Genomic DNA, 25,369 nt, shown 5'->3' with positions numbered 1-25,369 from the left:
TCATCTTGTTTAGAGTTTTGCTTAAGACCTATTCTTCTGTGGGGTTGGAATTTGATGGAACAAATGCCTTAGTGCTTCCAGGAAAACCTCAGGAGTAAGAGGATGCAAGAAAGAAGACATTCGAACAAAAGGGAAGGAATAAGGAGCAGGGCCTAGAGGGGGGACATGGACAGACAGATGTGACATAATCAGAAAAATAGTCCATTTTGGGGGGCTGTGGAGACAAACCCAGACTAGAATTCAAAGACCTGAGGCCCCCTTCTAGGGTTGTTTCTGTAGAATTGTGCGTCCTCCAAAGGCATTCTTCCCTCGCCAGATCCTGATTTTCCCATTAGATAACTGAGGAGTGTAGAGTGCAGCGGCAGTCTCAACTAGGAGCAATTCTGCCCTCTTGGGATATTTGCCAATGTCTGCAGATATTTTTGGCTGTCAAATCTGGGGGAGGCCAGGGATGCTGCTAAAGACCCTCCAGTGCACAGGACAGCCCTCCAACAAAGAGTTACCCCAGCCAGAATGTCAATAGTGCCAAAGTTGAAAACCTCTGAGCTACACCATTTGAAGGATCTATTAACCTCTAATCTAATAAGATCTACATGGCTGATGGAATCTACAACATAGGACTGGTCTGGAACCAGGAGTCCCACGGGCATACTTTGCATTTTTCTAAGGGCCTAAGAGCCAATGTTGAGCCATTATACTTGTGAATTTGGCCTTCTTTCCTGGCATTCATGTGCATCTGTCCAACATAGTCAGAGGTTGACCAGTGCTACTCAAAGGGAGGTTTGGCCTGTGGTAAAGCTGGAAGATGCATAAAAGTGGCCAGTCAGCAAATACGCTCCCCCTCCCTGTGGGGGCTGTTCTGACTGTACACGACACACGATGTCACCTACATCAATTCATACTTGTTGATACTAAAAGGATAATTCAAGAGGATCTTTTGAATTCACAGAGTTTATAACGAGCGTATATTGCAAGGGTTAAATATCAAAGAATACCATGGAAGAAATGTCACCTACACTTCTTGGTAATTGTTGAGCGAATATGGCCAACCAAACCCAATGCTTTTAGAACTGGCTGGAGGGGTTCTAAGAGTCACAGAACCATTCATCTCTCCTGCCACCTGGGAAGAGAGGGACCAGTGAGAGAAGAAAAGTGCTAGGACTCTGAGGGTCTCAATAGAAAGACTCCAGCTGGGGCAGCTGGGGCTCTACCTTGTCAGGTGTTTGGTGTAGGAAAGCCAGTTTGGATAGTCAAGGCCAGCTAGCTTTTGAGTTGGCCTGCATTCCCCTGCTCCTCTGAGGCCTGAAATATCCACTTGGGACTCTGTTGAACCGCTACTGTTTGGTAAGATACCCTGTGCTCTACCTCTAGCAATATCAACACACGGTGACGTGTGGGATTCTTCCCACCTTGCTGGGCCATCCAGACCCAGATGCTCCATGGGCATGCTGATTGGAGGCCTGGGGCTTCTCCTCTTGAATTCCCCTGAAAATGCAACAGAAAAAGTCATTAGGAAGGAAGTGGAATATGGCTTTCCCTCAATGTTTGCCCAAACTACTGAAGTAGCCTCCTAACTGGTCTCCTCATGGCTGTTTGGTTCCCCTCCAGTCTCTTCTCATCAGTATAGCCAATGATTCTTTCACAGCCAAAGTCAATTACTTAATTGCATAGAATGGCTCCATAGGGCTCAGGGTGTTACGACAGAACTCTCTAAAGGATTCCAAAATGCCATGCATGGATCCAACTGCTATCTACCGCCTCTCTAGTGTAATATGCCACCACGCTGTCTGTGTTCTAGACACACCGGCTTTCTTCCAGTTCTTTGAAAGCCCCTGATTCCTTCTGCTGCTGGGCCTTTGCACATATTACATTATCTGTCTTATGTCCTCTTCCTCTCAGGCCCTTATGCCCCCTCTGCCCCCGTCACCTGGTTAGTTCTATTCTCCTTTCAGAGCTCAACTCAAACACTGCCTCCCTCACAAATGCCATGTCCAACTGCCCTCACTAGGTCTTTCCTCATATACCACCCTTCCTGGAACCATGTGTCTCTTCTTCATTGCTCTTTACACAGTTGCAATTTTACATTAATGTGTTCAATGGTGTTTAATAAAGATCTCCTCAACAAACAAATGAATGACTTATTCCCGCCAGGGCTGCACAAGGGCTCTAACCACACATTCCTATTTCTGTCACTTTGATGATTCCATCTTTGCAGCATGGAGGCTGTTGGCTTATATCTGTCCATCAAGAACCCTCCTCCCCTGCCAACCCAGTTCACCCACCATGAATTCTTCTCTCCTCCATGAACCCTTCTCTCATCTCCCACTGCTCACATAATTTATTCATCCCTGTAGTATGTTATTTGGATCTTCTCACACATTGCTTTGAATCAGCTTCAGTTGTCAACACATTACTCTTCATTTCTGGATTCTAAACTCCTTGAGAAAAGAGCCTCAGCCTAGCACACTGCTCTGCAAAGCCGTACGTGCTCAATAAATATTTGTTAAACCCAAATGCCGCTTGTTAAAGCTCTGATGGTAGAAATAATCCCAAGTAGCAACTCTAAGATAACACTAATGCCAGTGACATTCCACCCACTCAGCTTCTCAGAGAGGATAGGGAATGGAGAAGGGAAGAAGTTCTGCCTTAGTGCGGCAAGAAAAACTAGGTATGTTGTGTGCGCCTTCTATCAGGAAGTTACTATGATCTTTCAGGCCCAGTGGGATTTCTCCTCTTGTTTCAAACAGCTCTCCTGGCAGTAGCACTGACTCTGTGCATTTAAGGTTGTCATAGTTAGCAAATAAAAATACAGGACTCCCAGATACATTTGAATTTCAGATAAACAACAAATATTTTCTTATATAAACATGTCCCCCAACCTAAATGGGATACATTTATGCTAAAAAAAGAATTGCTTATAATTTATCAGAAATTCAACTATAACTGGTCATCCTGCTTTTTATCTAACAACCTGAATCACATGCTTTTTTTGTTTTTTTATATTTAAATTCAATTAATTAACATATAATATATTATTTGTTTCAGGTCTGTGATTCATCAGTCTTAGACAGTACCCAGTGCTCATTAAAACACATACCCTCTCCAATGTCCGTCACCCAGTTACCCCAGCCCACGAACCCTTTCCCCTCTAGCAACCCTCAGTTTGTTTCCTATGATTAAGAGTCTCTTATGGCTTGTCTCCCCCTCTGGTTTCCTCTTGTTTCTTTTTTTGCTCTCTTCCCCTGCGATCCTCTGCTTTGTTTCTTAAATTCCACATATTAGTGAGATCATATGATAATTATCTTTCTCTGATTGACTTATTTCGCTTAGCATAATGCCCTCTAGATCCATCCACATCGTTGCAAATAGCAAGGTTTCATTTTTGATGGCTACATAATATTCCATCATATATACATATACCACATCTTCTTTACCCATTCATCTGTCAATGGACATCTGGGCTCTTTCCATAGTTCAGCTATTTGAACCCATGCTTTTAATATATGGTTGAAGATGCCATGATATTAACTGGTGGTTCCAAATGACAATCCACAAAAAAATGAATACCGATACAAAATAATCAGATGAATCTAATTCTTCCTCAATGTTTATTCAATATGACATCATGTCACTGCCCGAACCATCATTGTCTGAAAGGGAGAGTGAGTGATGGATCTATTTTATTCTTTGCATACAATCCTCAGGATAACGTTGCATTTACATATGCACTCAAAGCAAACTTGTGTCACTGCCTATTATGTTCAAGAAGAAGGAATAGACTTTGGTGATCATTTTTATAATGTTCCCACAGAAGATTTAGAGTTAAATTCTAAAATAATACCATAGTTTCCTATACACAAAATTTTACATTAAAAAAGAGTAAAAGGGGACGCCTGGGTGGCTCAGTTGGTTAAGCAGCTGCCTTCGGCTCGGGTCATGATCCCAGCGTCCTGGGATCGAGTCCAACATCGGGCTCCTTGCTTGTCAGGGAGCCTGCTTCTCCCTCTGCCTCTGCCTGCCATTCTGTCTGCCTGTGCTCGCTCGCTCTCCCTCTCTCTCTCTGACAAATAAATAAATAAAATCTTTAAAAAAAAAAAGAGTAAAAGTAGAAACCAATTTTGAACATTCTAGATAGGTTACCATGAATATTCACGATGTAACTCACCAACACATGTGTTTGTCCCAGAGCATGGGGTTGTGCATGGAAAAGAAAAAGCGTATATTCTCCAGCAATTTTCCTGAAGGCCTAGGATTTTTCAGGGAGGTGGACATAAAAGTAAAGAATGAGCCATCCTCCCTGATCAAATTTGTCCTTCAGAAATCACAACGGCTACAGAGAACTTACTCCCCATAACCTCAGTGGAGGAGGCTAGATTCTTGTAACTGGGGAGGTTTTGTTTGATTTCATTACACCTTTTCCTCCCTTACAATCCTGCAAAGTGAGACTTTTTTAAAAAAATCATTATTAACAAGACTTAAAACTCAGTTTGATGTGACAAGTTTTTGTGAGTTGAGTGATCATGCATATGTGTGAATGTGACAAAACCAAAATAGGACATTGGCTGGACAGAAAACTAAACGGGAACTTACTAGGACTAAAGTCGGAGCATTTCCTTTGACCATAACCTGATCATTGTCTGGAAGTTCTTGAAAGAACATGTCTTGGCTTCCTTGGGACTCAGCTGTTTGCAAGGAACTCAGATCATTGAGATAAACACAAACATTACTGTGTTTCTACTGTTTCCCCAAAAGACAATGTTCCTAGGTGGCCATCAGTAAGCATTAAAAATAACTAGTTCAAAGCCTAGTTTTCCAAAAGAATGATCTCTGTGTTGAAATTGAGGGGTGGGGGATGTTTCCCTATCATCTCTGTTTCTGGTTTTTCTTTCTTCCTCCCTGACTTCCTCGCTCCCGCTCTCTCCCTCCATTTTCTCTCTCTCTCTCTCTCTCTCTCTCTCTCCTTTTCTTTTTTTTCTCTCTCTCCCTCTCTCTCTCTCTTTTGGGGATATTTGACCCAGAGTACAAAACCAAGTCACACACAAAAATAAACCATATACTTGAGAGACAGAGCTTTTTCTTGGAAAACAGATCTTGGCTGGGCTAGGAATGACTTTCTTTACAATATTTGTCACTTCCAACTTTGCATATTAAGATAGTAAAGCTTTGCATGTGTAGAAGGTTCTGCATAATTAAACAGTGTAAGTGGCGTGAAACTAAGATGTCTATTTCTCTATAGCATTTCTTTGACCATGGAACGGGGTGCTTCCAGGAGGCCTGGGAAAAGGTCAACCATAACTTCCAGGGTCTTTAACGCCAATTTGCTGTGAATCATGTTTTAGTGTGTGTCTGTGATTCTGTGTGTGCTGGGGTGGGGGGTAGGGCGTGCGGGGAGGGCCTGGGTGCACGGGTTAATTTGTCTCACTCCCTTTAAAGGCAGAGACTGGCCTACGCAGGCCATCAGAGAATTACATTAGCACAGGTTTGCAGAGGCATTCTAATTAAGTAGAGATAAATGAGCTACCACGAGGTAGAGACACGAGCTGGTTCAGATATTTCAAAAGGAAGCTCGTGCTCCTTCGCTTGATTGGCATCCTCCGAGAGCCTCCAAGGGCCTTTTTTGATTTTTGTCTTCATCTGTATTCTCAGCTGCCACTGGGCCAGAAAGTTCATGACATGCTCGGGCTGGTAGAAAATGAGAACACCAGTTGTCCCTGGAGAGGCCTTGACTGTCACTGCCAAGGCTCGCAGGCCAGACCTGAGCCGAAGATCTAGCAAGGGCGGGACTACGGTAGCGGAGGAGTCTCCCACTCAGGGCTTGAGAGCAAAATGCAGCCTGTGGTTGGCAGGAGTCAAGTAACAGGGCCTCCAACCAAGGGGCTGAGCAGCGCAGGGTATGGGAGAGACATTATGTGATCTGATCGCTGGAGGAAAGGGGAGAATCGTGCCCTTTACCCGCTCCAGAAAAAACAACATATTCGTACGAACAGATGCACAATTGTGCGCATGTGCACGCACGCGCGCACACACAAGTGCACAGGCTCATGGTGCGGCAGAACCTGCGCATGCGCACCCGGGGGCGCGCCTCGCGCCCCCCCCCCCCCCCCCCCGCCCCACACATACAGAGGCTCGTGTTGAGGCAGGAAGCCGTACGGAGCCCACGGCAAACATATCCCTGGAATTGAGCCACAGAGAAATTAGTGGAAGACTCTGGGCAACTAGAATACAAAGGGTCATTTCTTTGTGGAAACACCCAAAAAAAGGATCATATTCTTCCATGAGGCCATACCGATTCCCAGTTTTGCGTTGTTTTTTTCCCTCGTCACTCTGCTTCTAAATCCCTGGAGGGGTGAATGCCTGTCTCCGAGGCTTGGGACTTTGACGAGTCACTGGAACCTACTGAGTGGGAGGGAACTGGACACAAATCGGGAAGCCTAGAGTCAGCGTGCAAGGGGCTACAGAAAATAAACGGCCTCGGACCTTTCACCTCCAAACCCGGGCTGCTAATATGGGTCCTGCCAGCCTGTGAGGGGAGAGAGAACCAGGAGAGCTGAAAGTGCTTCTGGACATAACTTCTTCCCAAGGAAGGTAGCTATTTCCCCTACAGCCTGAATTTGAGCTCCTTATTTAAGTACCCTGGGCTCTGCCAATGTCCCTATCTGTTTAACACCATCTCCCTGATTCCGCATCATAGATATCCCGTTAACAGAGGACAGCAGGCCAAGGCAGGTGATTTTAGCAAAACAACAACCATGACAACAAAACACCTTTATTCCTTTAAAATCCAAATTAAGGAGACACCTACCATATAACCCATCATCTCCTTAAATCTCCTTAGAGCAGGAAACTTCTGGAGACATTTCCACAGGTGGGAAATCCAGACACAGTACCTAGAGAAATTAGAACAGGGCTCACCGACTCACAGTTAAAGATCAGAGTTAAAGTTAGAAAGGAATTTGCAGGTGTGTGGTTTTATTTCTCCGACCCAGGGGAAGTGCTGTTTTAAGGTTGTTAACCAGGGGGCTGAGCCTGGGGCCTTATGAAATGGACTGGCAAGTGAGAACTTGGAAACGTGGAGGAATGGTAAAGTTGAAAGGCTCTTCAGGGCTCAGAGGAATAGGGGTGGGGGGATGGTAGGCTGTGCCCACTTCTAGAATCTCAGAGCTAAAGTCACAGTGCATTCCCCTACACACCCATAGGGGACAAAGACTGTCAAAAAGTGTTACTGGACTTGTCTAACCAGTCTTTCTCGGGGACCTAGGAGAGGAGGGAGCCCTACTGGGTGGACGTTAGTATGCTGGGGAGGAGGCAGCTGAACATTTGTGAGCAGAAGACTGGCGGCCAAAGGCTCTTTGGTAGGTTCAGGATGACTCTCAGCCCTAGCAGCCTTCCTCCTCAGTGTGTTAAGGACTTATAATTGTGCTGAGGAAAAAGGGAGATTGCTGGAAGCTACCTTGAGAAGGAAACTCAGGAAGGGTGGCAAATGGAAATTCCAGCAAGGCTCGAATACCATTGTCTTCTTTTCATGGGGTGTCAGATTAAATTTAGGATTTGGCAACTATGCTTGTCAAGGGGCTCTAACTCTTATCCAGAGCCAACAATTTGCAAAATTGTACAACTTGACATCGTTCCCGACCTCCAAGGACAATGGCTGTTTGGGAGAAAGACCAGCAGGGGCTGGTCATAACATCAGGCACCGTCGTGGGCTGGAGAAAACCTGAATCCCTGCAGACCTCATCAAGCCCTCCGCTAATCCCAGGCTGCTTGCCTCCAGACTCTTCATAAATGAGAAGAAAATTAACTTCTACTTTGTTTAAGCCTGTCCTAGGGTTTTTCTGTCACTCACAATCAAATCTAATGCTACTGGACCCAATAAATATTCACTGAGTGACCAACGGACCTAACGGTGATTCAGTGAAAAAAAAAAAAAAAATGAATGAATGAATGAATGAATGAATGCAGTTCCAGGTGCCCAGCTCTAATTCTTACCCCAGTGAGGCAATAACAAGACAGCTGTGGCTCCTGCCCTCACATGCCTATGACCTCGTAAGAAAGCTTGACTTTGAACAAGTAGTAACAAGTGTGTTGATCTGTAGGCGAAGTGCGGTGTCCAATGCTGGCATATAACCAGGGAGCTCCAGCGTAGTAAGCAGAATGACATTTCAGATGAATCCTGAACGCTGAGCAAGAGTCGGGAGGGAAAGTGCTGTCAGCCTTGCGGTGACAGGCAGCATGTGGCACAGGGGATCTGGAAAAGGCCAGTGTCCGTAGCACCTGGGTTCCAGGAGAGACACGAGGGAGAGAACCCACCATGCTGTGTCCTCTGAGCCGCAGACACACAGAGTGGTCTGTGGACCAGCAGCTCCATCTTTCCTGGGAGCTTGCTGGGAACACAGATTCCCCAGGCCCTACCCAGGCTATGGAAGCAGAGCTGCATTATTTTTAATTCTTTAAAGATTTTATTTATTTATTTGAGAGAGAGAGAATAAGAGAGAGGTAGAGCAGGGGGAAGGGTAGAGGAATAGGGAAGAAGAAACTCCCCACTGAGCAAGGAGCCCAATATGAGGCTTGATCCCAGGACCCTGAGATCATGACCTGAGCCAAAGTCAAGAGTCGGTCGCTTAACCAACTGAGCCACCCAGGTGACCCCCCAGAGCCGCATTCTAACAAGAGCTCCAGGAGACGGGCTTGCATGAGAAAGTCTGAGAAGCTATGGTATGGGTCACATTGGAGATTTATGTTTTGTTTCATTTTGTGTTGTTACTTTTTCTTGAGAAAATTGGGAGGTGACTCTTTAAGCATCAAACGAGCACCATTGGATTGGCCATTCTAAAAGAGAGATTCATGGGAGGCCTGAGTGGAAGCCCAGAGACTCAGGGAGTGACGAGAGTGGCCTGAGCTGTACAGCTGGGGACAGACAGTACAAAGGGATGATCATAGTTTGAAAGATACATGCGAAGTGTAAATATGAGCACTAGCGATAGGTTGTCAGCTGGGGCAAGGAGATGCCAGCTTTCTGACTTGCTACCACGGCCGGATGTGGAGCTATTCTTCTGGGGAGCTCTGGAGAATGAAAGAGAGCCAGGGGTCCGTGACTTGATGTGACCATGAAGAGTTTCCGTGAACACTGATGAACACTGGAGTGTAAATCTGTGGGACTGTTTTCATCAGGGCTCTACCAGAGAAACAGAACTAATACGACGTGTGCAGATATAGAAAGAGATTTATTTGATGGATATGGCTCATGTGTTTGTGGAGGGTGGCTAGGCCAAAATCGGATGGGGGATGCTTAGGAAAGAGTTCAAGTTCAAAGGCAATCTGAGAACCAGGAAGAGCCAGTGCTGCAGATGAAGTCCAAAGGCGGTCCTCAGAAATCCCTCCTGCTCAGGGAAGGTAGACCTTCTGTTGTATTCAGGCCTTCAAGTGTTTAGATGAACCCCACCCACAAAAGTAAACACCCTCGCAGAAACACCCAGAATAATGTTTGACCAAACATCGGGACAAAGTGGCCCAGCCAAGTTAACCTAGAAAATTACCCAACCCAGAAGACTGGAGTCTTCGGCATGGGGACGGGTGGCTATGGAAGCATTGTGAGTGGAGGGGGCATTGCCTGGGGAGAGAAAACCAAGGGAGAAGCTCAGAGCCCCGAGGAGAGTCAGTAAGTAATGGTCAGGGGGACGAGACAGCAGGTAGCTGGCAAGAGAGACAGCAAAGACACTTGACCAAGTCCTCAGACACCCGCCCATCAGGGACAGCTGTGTGCTGGGCCACCCAGAGGGCAAGACTGGGCCTCTGTCTCCCCTCAAGTGAGTTACCAGAGCTGGAGAAGGTCAGAGGAGCTCTGGCATTCGGGAGGCTTAGTGCCAACCGGGGAGCTGATCTTGAGGTCTGGAAGAAGCTCCTTCTGGACGAAGAGAGGCTTCAGGGAAGCAAAAGGCCAGAAGTTCCAGTGGCTTTTCCATGGAGGCCGCAGAGACCGGCACTGGAGCAGCCTAACAGAACAGCAGACCCCCTTTCCGGTGCAGGCAGGGAAAACGTATACCTGCCCCTGTTTTCTGGCTGTTTTCCGTGGAAGAACAATTTCTTCATCAGGGTATGTTTTTAGGACCAGTTCTAGGATCCATGGCTGCACAGTGTTCAAAAGAAATAACGCAGTATCAGAGCATGGGATCTGACACCAGCAAGCTTTGATTAAACCCTTGCTGTGTGTCTTGGGGAGGACATTCACCTCTCTGAACATCAGATTCCTTCCTCATCTGGAGGATCGGATTCCTAGCTCCTCCTGATCCTTACGGTTTAGATGACGTCCTTGTTAGGCTGGACCCGGCACATGATAAGACCTTACAAGGTACATACCAAGAGAGTAATGTCCTTGTCCCTGTAAGACAGTGTTTCTCTTCTCTCTCTAAAGCCTTCACTCCCCAACCCTTTCTGACTCACCAGACACTCCCCTCCGCCCCAACTTTTGCTTTCCCTTTCTGTATTCAATTACCATTTTTTGGTTGTTATCGCTCTGCATTCCCTCGAAAGAATTAAATATGTATGTGCATTCGCACAACCGAAGCGATCCTTTTCAACACAAACAGAAATTTTAATGAGCAATCTCATGTTTGTGCCAGCTTTTGGAATGCTGCTGGAAAAAAAAAAATGCATGAAGCCCATTATAATTTGCTATTGCCAGGCAGAAATTAGATTGCTGGCTGTGGTTGCCAGGGTAGGGAGGGACAAGGAATGGCGAGACTGCTGTAGGGGAGTGGGTTTCTCTTCAAGGTGATAGAAATGTTCTGGAATTAGTGATGATGTGTGCTACAACCCTATGAGCATCCCCAAAACCACAGAATAGTACAACTGAAGATGGTAAAGTGTATATATGTGAATTGTGGGTCAATACATACAAATGGCTATTGCCTAGGTCAGATAGGGGATTGCCTGCTTCCAAGGTCAGCGGTCATGCAGACATGAGGTACCCACCCCCAAACAAGGCACAGCCAGGGGTTCACAGGTGATACACAGCAGCCCCGTGATGCCACCGTCCACGCCAGGCTGTGAGCATCCCACAGGATTTGGGAAAAGGACTCATCAGTAGAGGCTGGAGTTCATGTCAAAGGAGGAAGTGAGGCTTAAGCTGAGGGTCGCCCGGGAGAAAGAAATGGACTTGAAGAAGTGAAGTGGGACACACTCCAGAGAAGATTCCAGAAGGAGTGAGAAACCATGGTGTTCCCTTTTCTCCAGGAAGACTGGCTCCAGGGAGGGGCAGAGGATGTGGAGAACCAGTCTTGGCCAGAGAGGGAAGAGCCACATTCGATAGCTTCTTGCTGCCCAAGCTTTGTGTGGATTTGGGAGAAGATCCAGGACTGAGTTCGAGGCCCCCCGAGCCATGCTAGACGGTCCCCTGTCATTCCTTCTGAGGCACTGGGTCACCTGCATCCTTCATATCACAACATAAAGATCTCCTGCTGAAAAGGAAACATTTCAATGGCCTGGCCTTTGCCATTTTTTTCTTTTACAAGAGTTGACTAAATTCTGTTGGAGAGAAATGAGGTTTCTTTGTTTTAAAGAAATGCAAAGCTGCAGGGAGGACGGGGAATTCCTAGGTAGCCATCTTATTGTATGTGGGTGCGAAGTGTAAAACCTTCATTTTTTGGTAAGCTGAGCAAAGCCTGGGTAACGTGGAAGCCAAATGCATATACACAAGCATTAAATTCCATTTTGAAGATGCAGGGTGGCCTTCGTGGGCATGTCTGGGGCCGTGAGGCTCCGGCAAAAAGACTGACACAAAGTCTGGATTTTTCTGTGACCAAGTGAACTGGTCAAGTGAGCGGGTCAAGCCCAGAGCCCAAAAGGTCAAGTAGAGGTGGCTCATTCCCAGGACCTGGGACAGACCTACCTTTGCCACTTTGGTGGGTGAACACATCAGGGAGGGTGGACGTAACGTGTCTCCTGAAACCTCGCGCCTCTGCCCTGCTGGCGGGTTTATGTCCATAGTCTTAGATTCCATTTTGCTGGAATAGTTGGTAAGCTTCCTCCAGAAGTCTGAGGCTGTGACATTCTGTATCCTTCAGTACTGACATTATTAGTATTTCGTTAGCGGTGTAGTGGAGTACGACGGCCATTTAAATACCACCACCACCCCACGCCCTAAAGTACTTGTTTGCTCTGAAAAGAAGTGTTTTGGCATAAGGTGCAAGTTTTTAAATATCCATTTTCCAGACCTCTCTGTTAAATTTATATACATATACATATACAAAAAAAAAAAAAAAGCTAAACCATGTGGAATGCTCCTAAGTGAGTATTAGTGTTTACTGGACTTCTTATTCCATCTTATGGCGTTTTATAATAAAATATCACCAAGCTCATAAAGAGGCTTTTTTTTTTAAGCTCCATAATCTTTCTAACCATAACAAAAGGGCGGTAAGTACATTGTACAAGAGCGCGATGGAAAAATGTGCTAAAATATTTCCATAAATCAAATGTAGTACTTTGGCATTGACTCTAAAGCATTAAATTTAGTAAATTAGAACCAGATGATTTTAAAATAGAAACTTACATAACTTTACGGTGTGATTTTTTTTTTTTTTTCTACACGAGTTTATCTTCATGAAGCCCCCTTGGCCGCTACCGTAATAGGTATTTAAGAAGGAAGAGCAGCCTCTGGGTACAGTGATCTTTGTAATTCCCAGGGTGCCTAAAATTCTGCTGGGCAATTAGTAAGCATCGGTGGTTGGATGAGTGAAATCTCGGCGGTGATTAACAAGTACAAGTTAATTGGAAAGGCGATATAATATAAATATTTACACAGATCTATAGGTAGACGAAACACTGCTACCCCACACTTCATAGTAAAAATATGTCTGGCTTTTCCTTTCCTTGTGAAATCTGTGTCTCTCAGTCAATGAATTTGCAATGAAAGGGTGGATCTGCTTCTCGTTTGGGCCACCATGACCCCAACTGCCATCACGCTGGGACGTCCCCATACTTAAGTCTCTATTCTATTTCTGCCATCATAGGAGCCGCAGAAAAAGGACATTTTCTGTCCTTGAGAGGACAAATTGTGTGTCCTCTCACACACAATTTCATAATGTAGCTGATATCTTAAGGACAAGCTAGGAATTCGGTGCAGCACATAGACCGAGAAAATCCTAAGTGTGGTGTCACATTTAGGACATACATATGAATAAGGTACAGTCTTTGCCCTTTAGAAGAATACTTTCTGGCAGAGGGTTAGTCAGGACACCGTAGCTGCAAATAAAAGAAGCTCAACTCTAAATAGATTAGGCAGAAAAGTGTGTTCATTGCCTTACGAATTGGGTTGTCTAAAAATGAACGTCAGGTATGGCTTGATCCAGAGGCACAGACAACAGCATCAGTGTTCTCTCCATTCCTCCACTCCAAATATCTTTTGTTTATTTTTGCATGTGGTCTCACTCTCTCTTGCTATAGACACTCTTACAATGAGGAAAAGATATTCACAACCAAATGTACATTTACACATTATGATCCAAAGAAAGAGAGGTCCTCTGTCTCCAAGCTTCTTTTACAAAATCTCAAAGAAGATCTCAGGTTGGCTCTGTGAGTCACATGCCAATTTCTTGGGCCTATCTGCATGGACAGGGGATACCTTTTATGGATAGATCAGGCATGAGTGGTGGTTGGGGATCTTCATTAGCAGATGAATGGAAAGAAAGGTATTTATGCCATAAATATTGAGGATGTGGGATGGACATGGCTGATGGATGTGGGAAGAAGGAAGGGGAAAAAAAAAAACGAAAGATCAATCTGAACTTTTGATTCAAGCACCTGAGACATAAGCAGCATCATAAATAGAAATAGAATAGTTAGAAATGGACACTGTTTCAGTGGGAAGTTCATATGTATGTTAACCAGAGTTCTCCAGAGAAATAGAACCAAGAGGCATGAGTGTGTGTATGCATCTGTGTGGAGAGAGATTTTAGAGAACTGGCACATGATTATGGAGGCTGACAAGCCCAAAATCTGCAAGGCAGGCTGAGAAGCTATAGATCCAGTTAAGAGTTGAAGAGTTGATGCTGCAGCTCAGGTTCAAAGGCAGCCTAGACCAGAATTCCCTTCTCCCAGGGGGACTTTTGTCTCTTGGGACCTTCAACCGATTAGATGAGGCCCACCCATGTGATGGAGGATAATCCGCTTTACTCAAAGTCTACTGATTTACATGTTCTCATCAACAACATAGCTTCAAGCAATGTCTACACTCATATTTGACCAAATATCTTGGCACTGTGGCCTATCCCAGTTGACATATAAAATTAACTGTCACAATACTTGAATAGGGAGGTACTTCTGGACTATTTGGGTGTGGTAGGAAGTGAGTTTGGGACTCAGAAGACAGGTCAGGAGATCCGATTGTCATCTACCCAAGAATGAGAGTGGAAGTCGCTACAGAGGATTGATACATAATGGGACAGCACAGTAGAAAACAGGCTGAGGGCAGAACCTGGCTTAAGTCCTGCCTGGAAAGGAGACTGAAGTCTTGGCGAGGGCCATGGAACAGCAAGAAGAGCCTGTGGCCGTGGAGGTGGTGATGGAGACATTGGAAGCCAGGGAAGGCAAAGGGTCCAGGAGAGCCCCCAGCGTGGGCAGAAGAAGACTCCTCCAAATGTGACCAGCAGAGCCCCGCCCACCAGGCCACACACCGCCCCGCCCCAGGTCCACTGCAAGAGTGAAGTGGAGAGAAAGCCCTTCACAGCCCAGTGGCAATTAGAGGGGGGCCGTTTTATATCCCAGGATTCCATAATAAAGACAAGAGACAAGGCTTGTATTTCAGACGTGTTTTTTATTCCATTTCTCTAGTAACGTATTGCTAAGTACCTTACACCACAACGGACTGGTGTGTTGTAAATGATTTGGGAATGGAAAGTCCCAGTTCGTCCCCATTGAAAGCCTGAGAGACGCTGGCCTGAATGTGGATCCACGGAGTGGACAGCAGAGGCAGAGGAGACGAGGCCCGCATGGGAGGTCAGGCTCCAGACTGCTCACTCTGACCCTCTGGCCATGACGAGCGGAAGAAAGAGAGTGCTCGGCCTGATGCTGGGGGAAGAAGTGGTGCCCAAGGGAAGGCCCAGAGGAACTAGGAGGTATAGTGGTCCCTGGTCGCTCATCCACAGTTATGAAGGCTGAAAGTCTAGAGTTCTTTCACAACTCATTTGGCAGCAAACCCTGACCTGGCTTGGCCCAAGGTAATGCATATTCTTCTTTTACCCAACTTGGCATGAATCTTTATACATCTTCCTGCTCAAATATGAATGAGTTTGCCTACAGGAGGCTGGCCCCGGGCCTACTGGGAACTGTGTAGTCTGGGGAATAGGTCAGTCTGTTTTTTAAAATCTGAAATATTCAGAATCCCATAACACATCTGGCCTCTGGGTTTTTGAACAAGGAACTGTGGCTCTCTATTTAGGATAAGGAAGTCCTGAATGTACCCGGAGACAGCAGGATGAAAGATTAGGGTTAAAATGAGAGAAGGGGGGGTGGGAAGCTGAGTCCCAGGGTGGGCTTAGGGGAGAAGCAGAAGCACAGCCCTGACTGGGCAAGGAGGAAAGAGATTTGTTTTCCTGGTGACCAGAACGGCACAGGAGATGGCTTTTGAAGATGTAAGAGTGATTTCGAGGTGACGATATCTGGATCAGGGGAACACGTGGCCCCAATCTTCTAGGGGCAGAATGAGCAGAAGCCTTGCTTCTTCCCCCAGCTCTCTAGCCACTCTGAAGACCAGAAGCTCCCAAGGTGGCCAGGGCATGAATCACGAGAACCACAGGCACCAAAGTTCTAGAAACCCTTCACAACACCCCCTCTTCTCCACCCCCTCGTTTGAAGTCTCAGGGTGCCAGGATGTAAGGGAATGATGGAAATTTACACTCAACCTCCGTAAGCCCCTGTGGTGTGAGTGAGGGAACCTCAAGGTCTCGGGCAGCCTCATTAATTAGCAGGGCTCCCCCTCGGCTCTTCGAGGAAGAGAGCTGTTCTGCATTTCTCAGCTTCAGTGGGCGGAAAGGAACGCGCCGTCCACACTCCACATGGCAAGTCAAGGGTGGACGCCCGTGTCTCCACCGCCGCCCGGTGCCCAGCCCACGCTGGAGAGGCATTCCTCTCGCAGACAAAATAAAAGATTGCTGATAGCTGGAGCAGTTTGTTTGCTTTCTAAAATGAATCAAAGTCTTCAAAAGCTTGGCTTGAACAGTGCCGTCCCCACACCACATTCCTCCAGTCCTGTCGTCCCCCCTCCAACACCCCCCCAAGGCCGCCGCATTACTCAGATTCCTTCCCCTCTCTCATCAGCGCCAGCTGGCGGCCACTGGGGCTGGCTAGACAGGCCCGATGCCCTGGGACAGGGCCTGCTGGATGCTCAGTGGCCCCAGCTGGTGAGGGCAGCAAGGGACAGGAGGCCACCTTCCTTGGAGGACTGGGTTAGCTGACCCCTTTCAGGGCCAGTGGGGGCTGGGGAGGAATGCATCCCCAACCCCTGAAGAAATGCTTTATCCTGTACCTTCCAGAAAAGTGGTCATCCGGTGTTTAAAACCCCACCCCGCCCTGCTCCCTGATTCTTGCCCACCCCACCTCCGCTTCCATCTCCCTCCTGCCCACCCTCACCTGGAGCTAGGCTGGAGGCTGGATGCGAAAGGTGAATTTTAGTGGCCAGTGTGTCTAGAGAAATAGACTGGAAATAGAACCCCCGGCCCCATCCAGGCACGTCGGGCTTACAGTCCCTAAGAGTCTCTGTTTACTACGCCTGGACAGGAGCACAAAGCGGAGAGGCAACAGCGTATCATGTCATATTATCACATCACGTCGTAGATACAGATGCAAGGAGAGAACAGGAAGACTTCAGACGTGAGAATGTATAAAGGAAGAACAAAAGGGAGCAGGAAGGAAGCTTGGTGCGTTTGCCCTCTCTTACCGGATACGTATCACATAGCAATGTCCTTGTGGCGGGTACATCCACCCATCCACCTTCTGCCCAGGCATGGGATTTCTGTCTACATGTTTGTGGCAGATCACCTTGACCTTTGTAAAGGTCCGTGGTCTGCCATTTCTAGCAGCAGAACAGACTTCAGTTTCGCATAATGAATAGTTTATTTGGACAACCTGAAGCGTGAAATAACAGGATACCTTACAGCAAGAGAAAACGGGAGCGAGCCTTACCCGCAGCCTGCACAATTTTACCAGTAAAACCCTTTTGTTCCACCAAACGTCATCCGTGTGCCCAGCTGGAAACATTGAAAGAGCGGAAATGTAAACCTTCGCACATTCGTCTTTCTCATCATTTCAGCCCTAAATTAACTCCCCAAATCCTTCACGTGGAGAAAATTCTAAATGCTAGAATGGAGCCTCATCCTTGCCTATCATATTTTACTAGACTTGAGCAAGGTTGCTTGACATATAATTTAATCTGTTTTGTTTTTTATTCTTCGTGGGGGGAAAGGTAGTAATTAGGGATTCCAAAGTTATAATAACACTATTACGGATGTATATATAAAACATCAAAAACTTCACAATTACAGTTTTTCCAAAATCACGTCCAGGTATCACCCATAATCACCAGGGGCGATTTACAAGGGGTCTATGTAGGTTTTTAGTAGCGTGTTGATGATGCAGGATTTCACGCGTTCTTTCATGGGTTTATCGAGGACTGATGGGGTCTAAGACACGCCATTTTAGCACTTCCCCCTCAGGAAAATTAAAAGCCACCTCGAAGAATCTGTGACAGATGGCAGAAGGCAGTGGGAAATGGGGTAGGGGGAAAAGGACAGTTGATTTTTATAAAGGAAGGTCACAATGACACACTGTTAAACTTGGCTCAGTAAAACAGGGCGGTGAGATCTTGTAAAGTCGTCACAGTGTGGGAATCCATCACGTCGTGTTGTAAAGAGAACTCTAGAGGAATCATTTCTATTCTCTGCCATTTAGAATCCCACCCCTCCCCAGTGGCTCGTCACTGAGTGAGAGTAAGAAGTCAGAGGGCACCAAATCAGAAGTAATTTGGGGATCATGAGTCAACAAGCCTTTTTAACAAACAGCATCCTCCATCTGCAGAAACAAATATTGTAAGATGATATTTTGAACAACTCTTTCAGAAAACAGAGTTTATCCTTCAGACACTATTGTTAAAAGGGAGGAGGTAGGAAGAAAGACTTAAAAAATAATAATAATAAAATCGTTGTTAAGGGAGGGGATGGGTGGAAAGGGTTAGGATTGGGTGGCCTTCCTGGGTCTCTTTTATCAAAATATTAGAGGCGAGAAAGTGAATGAACACTCCATTTCCCAGCACACGAAGAAACAAGTGTTCGAGACTATATCTGGAGCATCTCTTTAATAATAGACTTTCATTCATTCCAAGAACATGACCAGCTCAACAGATAAAAAAAAAAAAAAAAAAAAGCTATTGCCTAGGGCGAGAGATGTCCTTTCCCCTGCTGGTTGAAAAGTGACTTATTTTTTCCATGTTGGTATCAGTGAAGGCTGGGAGCATGGACAAGGCACAAGGCTCTGGGAAGATGTACCACGAGACTCAGTTGCCTCCATAAATCTTTCCCCAAGTTGCTTGAAATCTCATCGCAGAAAAGCAGCTCTTCCTCCCAGGAGAAATAGTAAGGGCAACACCTAAGCACTAAATGACAAGCCATACATGCCACACTGTGTATGCAATCATCTGGGAGATCTTTTTAAAAATGTACAAATGCCAGGTTCCCACCCCAGGCCCACGGAGCATTCATAATTGCTTTGAAGAGGGTCAGCTCTGGAAAGCACCGATGCAGGGCAGAGGTAGGGAGAGACACAATGGCTGGGGAAGAGATCAGCAATGGAAAGGAAAGGTCTCATGAAGGAAACGGGTGCAAACAGGGGAAAGATGGGATCTAGAGAAGCACGATGATTAATGGAGATGGTCTAGACAAGCGAGGCTGGATAAGGTGTGTCACAACTTGATAGCTTGCTCTTTAGTTGGGTTTAGTCCCACTCCGAAAGGACAAGCTACCTTATTGAACTGACTGACAAGTAGGGGCTCAGATAATGAAGACTCCCAGGGGATATTGGGGGCCAGTAGGCATAATGGCAAGGACCCACAGACTCAGGAGCCAGAGAGCCTGCCTTCCCACACCAGACCCCCACCCTTCCCCCTGGAACCTTGTGCAAGGTATGTGACCTCTCTGGGTCTCCAATTTTGTTACCTGTAAAATTAGGGTTGTCATACTAGAGAAATACTCAATGAAATCATGTTTGTGATATGTAGCACTGTGGCCTGGCAGCTGGGAGGGTTTCCATCAAGGCTGAGTATGACAGGGGTTGGTGGCTTGTCTTTGTTTAGGGAGGCTTCTGGAGATTTGCAGAATGGAAAAGTTGCTGTGTCGGATTATTTTTTGAAATAATTTTGGTTTTTGTAGATTGTTTTTAAACTAGAAATGGTAACACATGGCCCTAGAAGGGGTATTTCTAGATCGCTTCTCTGTCGATGTGGAAGGATCTATACTTGAGTCTGAACTCAGGGATAGATATATTTTGCAATATTCTAGAATATGGGTCAGCAAATATTTCCTGGGGAGGGCCAAACAATACACTGGGGGGGGCAATTTACAACCACCCAAGCCTGCCATTATAGCTCAGAAGACACCCTATAAAGGAAGGGATGCCTGTATTCCAATAAAACTTTATTTATAGACACTGAAATGTGAATTTCACATAATTTTCACAATTCCCAAAATATTATTCTTTTTATTTTTTTCCAACCATTTAAAATGTAAAAGCTATTCTTAGCTCATCAGTCATACAAAAACAGGAGGCCCACAAGCTATAGTTTTCAGACCAAACCATGTCCAAGAGCCAGAACCAGAAACAGGCCTTGAGTTGGTTCTGAAAAGTTGCATCTTATCTCCGCTTCTTATCCATGTAAGCCACACTACTGCCTTCAAACTCAAGTTTTCTCCATTCCCTTCCTGAGTATCACACAGAATTTCCAGACAGTAGACATTCTTTGAAGTTACTTCTGTCCTCTTCTTCGTCCATTCATGTAGCAAACACATGAGTCCTGTGAGGCATGAGCCTGCCGGGGACACAGAGATGAACGAGATACCACTCTGTCCCTCTGAAGCGCACCTTGAAGCTGGGGCCAGAGAGATCAACCAATATTATGGTACAATGTGGAAAAGCCTTATAAGAGGGCCGTGTTCCAAGAACAATGGGGGCATAGTGAACGGCGGGAGGAATTAGTTCTGAAAGGAGGAGGTGGGCAGAGTGGGGGTTGTTGACGAGGAAGCACAAAAGGGGTAGTGTTGGGGCTCGGCTTGATAGCAGACGTGTGAAGGGAGGACGCGCTAGGCAGAGGGACCCATCTGTGCGAAGTCAGGACAGTACAAGGGTGTCTTGGAATTGGTGAGTCCCCCCAGTCTGGCTGGAGGGTGGGGTGGGGGTTGGGGGGATGGGAGGGGATGAGGCCAGAAAGGAAGGGGGGGTCAAATTATAGTCTATGCCAAAGTCGGCAGATTATGCTTTTAAAGGCATTGAAGGGTCCCTAGAGATTTTTAATCCCAGTAGCCATGTGAGGCGCTCTGAACTCTAGAAATTAAACAGGTAGCGTTGTGGAAGATAGGTTCCAACAGGGAGAGAAAGCAGACCAGGAAATGACAAAGGAAGGACTGGAAAAGATCAGATGAGAGAGACAGAGAATGGGCCTGAAGCAGAGATTGCCGTTATGAGCCAACATCACGGCACCCTGTGCAAGGCACCCAGCCTCGGGGTAGCTGCGTCCCCTTCCGAGGGACTGCTCTAGATTCCTGAGCTCGCTGCCTGACCTTCCACATTCTGACCTTGCCTTTCACTCTTAGACAGCAGCCACATGGGTTCCTCCCAGGTCGTGCATAGGAGAATCTCTTCCCTCCGGCATCCTCTTGATTTCTTGCCGTATCCACACCTGGGTCCAGCGGCAGCTGGAAAATCATCTGGACGGTGCCTGGTGCCATGTCCCTTGCTCCTGCCTGTATCAGCGTCTGGGGAAATAGAGCCCTTGGCCGATCAGCAGGCAAGTGGCAGGGCTGAGGGCTGCCAGGGTGTTGGTGAGCACAGGGTAGCTGTTAAACTAACAGCTATCTGCATTATGTAAGCTGCATTAAGACCACAGCTCAATATTTTAACCAACAGCCTGCTGCCCTTGAGTGTTTACACAAAGGGTAAAAACACTGAGAAATAGATCACATCATTCTCTGCTCAGATCAGGTCGATGATTTCCTCTGGCGCTGAGGAGAGAGTCCGGCTGCCACCACCCACCTGTCTGGGTCTCCTCCACCCGAAGCCCAGGTCCCCGACTCTAGGTACACTGGCTTGGATGCTGGTCTTAAACATACCGAGCTCACGCCCTTTCCTCTGTCTGGAATGTTCTTTCCCCAGATCTTTGAGTGGATTCCTCATGCCATTCAGATTTCTGCTTCGATATTACCTCTCTAGAGGAGCTTCCCTGACCACTCTCTAAAAGAAGACGCCTCCCCACCCAACCCTCATCTGTTTTCCTTTAGCAATTTTCCCTGCTTAATTTTTCTTCATGGCACTTATTACTCCAAAACTGTATTACATCTTCATTGACTTCTTGTCCTGCTCTCCCAGTAGACTGTAAGCTCCGAGAGGGAAGTGACTTTGTGTGTCTGGGCTGCTACTATCACTTCCCCACCTGAAACAGTAGCTGGGAGGTGCTCAGTCGAGCTATGCTAAGTTAGAAAGCCGTTCTCTACCTTTTACTGAATGCTTATCATACTTAAAATATTGACAGCAGTCTAACAGTCATAACAGTGGTAATTAATATAATTAAATAAATTTTGATATATTTATATAGCATAATAATGTTCTACAATATAGCAATAAAATAATATGTGATGAGTTTAAGATGAAATAATAACAAAATATTAATAAGCAAACATTAATTAAGATCTTACTATGTACTGGGTACTATTAACTTCTAGGCACATGATCTCATTTTTTTCTTAATATTTTGTTTATTTGTCAGAGAGACAGAGAGAGAGCGCAAGTAGGGGCAGAGGGAGAAGCAGACTCCTGCTGAGCAAGGAGCCTGATGTAGGCCTCGATCCACCGACCTTGGGATCATGACCTGAACGGAAGGCAGATGTTTAACCCACTAAGCCACCCAAGTGCCCCCATGCATATTATCTCATTCATACTCATAATTCCAGCAAGTAGATAGTATTATTTTCTCTAATTTATTTTCAGGGCACCGAAATCAAGACATTAAGAAAATTTGTTGAGATTCTAACACAGTTTACCCGACTCCAAGATAACTAACGCCAACCCATACTGCCCTAAAATGAACTTCAGATAGATTTAAGGTGTCTTACCCAACAGGAGAGAAACAGGAAAGCAAGAGGGCCACTTAGCAGGAATTAAACTTTCTAGCGAGAGAACAAAATGACAAAAGCCCCAGCAAATGCTTTGGGGAACCATTCGAAAGCCCTGAAAAGGAGTGAGATAGTGTTCACCTACTCAATGGTACTCATCAAACGAAATGATTCAGCTTTACCGCTTAGGAAGGCAAAGGAATGTTATCTCGATCTTCTGGAGGCCACAAGACTCATCTTACAGATGAGAAGGCCTTTGACTGATCCAGGCAGACACCAGAAACAATTTCCTGCACACTAATGACTCGCCCAGAAGACTGTGGGACTGTCAGGAAGATCCTTCGCAGTGTAGTACGCCACATGGCTTGATTTGTGTTCAGAAAGACCTTGCAAAATCACTCAGGCTCATTTTCACTCCAAGGCTAAATGAGGAAAAGCAAAGTCCAAGCTGAGGCCCGAACGGGTGTGTCAACCTCATTATGACGGCTGGGGTGGGGGGTGGGGGGGGGCTTCTGCTCACATCCAGGGAATCCGTGCCATATTAAACTGATCTAAAACTATGAGCCCTGTATCTGGAAACCACTTTTGCAGGACAGCTGCTCTCCTGTTCTTTTTTGTTTGGATCATAAAAGTAAAATTTTAATCCACTGGGAATTTGTGGGGGAGGGGAATCAAACTGATTCTGATCCAACTAGGTCAGGAAAAAAATACGAGCCGATTTTTCCATCCCAGTCGTGTAGTCTGGTTGGAGCCCATCCCACTCAGGGACAGCTATTGTCTGCAATCTCGGAGTCTCAATCCTGAGACCCAGTGAAAAGGAATTTTCCCCTCTATCAGCTCTATCCTGCTGTAGAGTCGCTAAAGGTGAATGTTTTCTGTCTTCTCCTGGGTGATCTCTTTATAGAAATCATGAGGCTGAGCCAAAGGTTCTGTGCTTCACTGGACAGACTGGTCTTTCTTAACCAGGCTCATCAAACAGGGGGCATTTTTTGTTCCCCCGATAATAAGTGTTGGTGGGTTAATGGGTCATCTTCAGGAGAGAGGTCAGAAGGAAAACACTGCAGTGTTCAAAGCTGGGGCTAGAAACGCCAGCCATCAAAGGACACAGTGCTCAGTGGACAGCGATGATGTATAGGGCGTGCGCGGGCCAGCCTCTTCGGGATAGGTCACATCTAACCTTTATCCTCCACAAAGCCAGAGGAGATCGCTGAATGCGCTTGACACTCAGCCCTCTGAGGCCCCGGTGAGAGGCCGGCCACTGAAGCCCGGGTGCCTGTGCTAGGGGAGCTCCTTTTCACTGAGGGAGAATTGTATTCTGGTTCCTCTGCAGACTGAGGTCGCAAGGACTTTGAACATTGAAAAGAACAAAAAAAGCAAACAGCCACAAAAAAGGGGAGGGGGGGGGAAGAGAAAAAGAGAGAGCGATATCAGCAGGGGTAGTTAGTAAAAAGGGGCCCGGAGACAGAAAACCTTTTGTTCCCAGAATTCGTTTCATGTAGAGATTGGGAGGTGAATGGCTCTGAGATGAAATGGGTTTATGAAGGAGTTGCTAGGTCACAGGAAGCACGACTGTCAGACTGCTCTGTGAATTCGATTTCTTTCAAAGTTAGGTTAATCTGAAAAAGAATCTCCTTTTCCCGGTTTTTTTTTTTTTTTTCTTGGAGGGGGAGAATGGGGTGAAAAGCTCGAGAAGGTTCCCCACTTTGTTTCATTTTCCACCCTTTCTGCTAGTGTGAAAAGAAATAACCACAGGACAAGCTGCTTTGTGGGTTTTCCGAAGTTAAGAGGTGGGCGGAGCTCCGCGCTACCTTGGCCCGCCAGCCAATGGCGAGCGGTATGCAAATGCTGTCTGCGCTCGGCCGGTCTCAATCAAAACAGTGAGCTCAGAGGCTGCTCCCGAGCTCTGCGCGCTGCGACTGGCAGAGCCGCCCGGGCCGTTCTCACTTTCATTTAGCAGTGCACTCCATGGAGGGCCGCACTCGCCAGGGCTTCATGCCGTCTCACTAGTGTAGGAAACCGGCTCAACTCTCCGCCGCCGAGATGAAGTATAAGGTAAGCGGGCGCCTCTTCCGTAAGGTTTCCGCGTGCGCGTGCGTGTGTTGCCCACTGTGACAACGCCTGTGCAGGGACCCCCACCGCCACCACCACTTCTGTGCCCGGGAGAGATGGGTCTCCGTCACCGAGGCTGGCATGCAAGCAGGCAGGCAGACACCCAGTCTCTGAGCCCCACTCCGGGACTTCACGGCAGACCCGGGTCCATCTCCCCTGAAAGTTTTGGGAATTCGTCTTAAAGGAGCCGCGGGAGCCACTGGAATTCGGAGGGTGTCTAGCTTGAAGGGGAGTTCAAGTCTCCGGGGCTCCCCCAGGCCTGGCCTCCACTGTCCCGGAGCCTTAATGAGGGAGGAATCAGAACTGCTGAGTGTCTCAGACTGGCTCTTAACAGCAGTTTTCAGCCTTTGCCTTAAGCATTTGGTATGAGAAGCAGTTTGCCTTACGGATTTCTGGTGGGAGAAATTAAAAGCCGCAAGTGCTGTTACACAGCCAATGGTGGAGACTTCTGACATCCTTAAATGATACTGGATAATAAGAACAAATAAGTATCTGCCATTTCTTGAAAATACTTTCATTTGTGTTTGAATGGGCTGAGGGTTTGAAGTGTCCAGCCAGTTTATTGTCCCCGTAGTTTACAGGATGTCATGCTACCTTATTCTCCCGTTTTGCTCCCTTGTTGTATATTCTTGGCAAAAGGATTATAACTTACTCGGAATATCCTTATTTTGTTAAGACTCCCTCATCTGACCAGGCAAGCAGCTTCCAGACATGCTGTACTTAGAAGCACATTGCAGTGCATTGGGTGTGACTTCTAGAATAGACATGAGACCTAATGCTTTTAAACAAACATGCTATTATTAAAATGACGGTTGGCAAGGTGGCTATGCTTTCCGACTGACAATTTGTGTTACCTGTCTAACCTGCAGGTTTGTGCTAGCTGCGAGCCGCTTTGCTTC

General features: G+C 46.5%; 1 protein-coding gene across 2 annotated transcripts in view; it reads left to right on the top strand.

Moving 5' to 3' along the window:
- Positions 1-25,369, top strand: part of LOC111156748 (neural precursor cell expressed, developmentally down-regulated 9) — a 184,768-nt gene that overhangs the window by 112,709 nt on the left and 46,690 nt on the right. Inside the window, exon 1 of one of the 2 annotated variants that reach the window (XM_022517811.1) lies at positions 24,360-24,413. The exons of the other annotated variant lie outside the window; for it this stretch is intronic. Coding sequence (XP_022373519.1) covers positions 24,402-24,413 — 12 coding nt within the window. The 5' untranslated portion in view covers positions 24,360-24,401. Of the gene's footprint in view, positions 1-24,359; positions 24,414-25,369 lie in introns of those variants that run through there. 2 annotated transcript variants of the gene reach the window in all.

This window comes from Enhydra lutris, unplaced genomic scaffold, assembly GCF_002288905.1.
Source record: "Enhydra lutris kenyoni isolate GAN:26980312 unplaced genomic scaffold, ASM228890v2 scaffoldscaffold48, whole genome shotgun sequence".
Taxonomy (NCBI): domain Eukaryota; kingdom Metazoa; phylum Chordata; class Mammalia; order Carnivora; family Mustelidae; genus Enhydra; species Enhydra lutris.
This window is presented reverse-complemented; position numbering and strand designations above follow the sequence as displayed.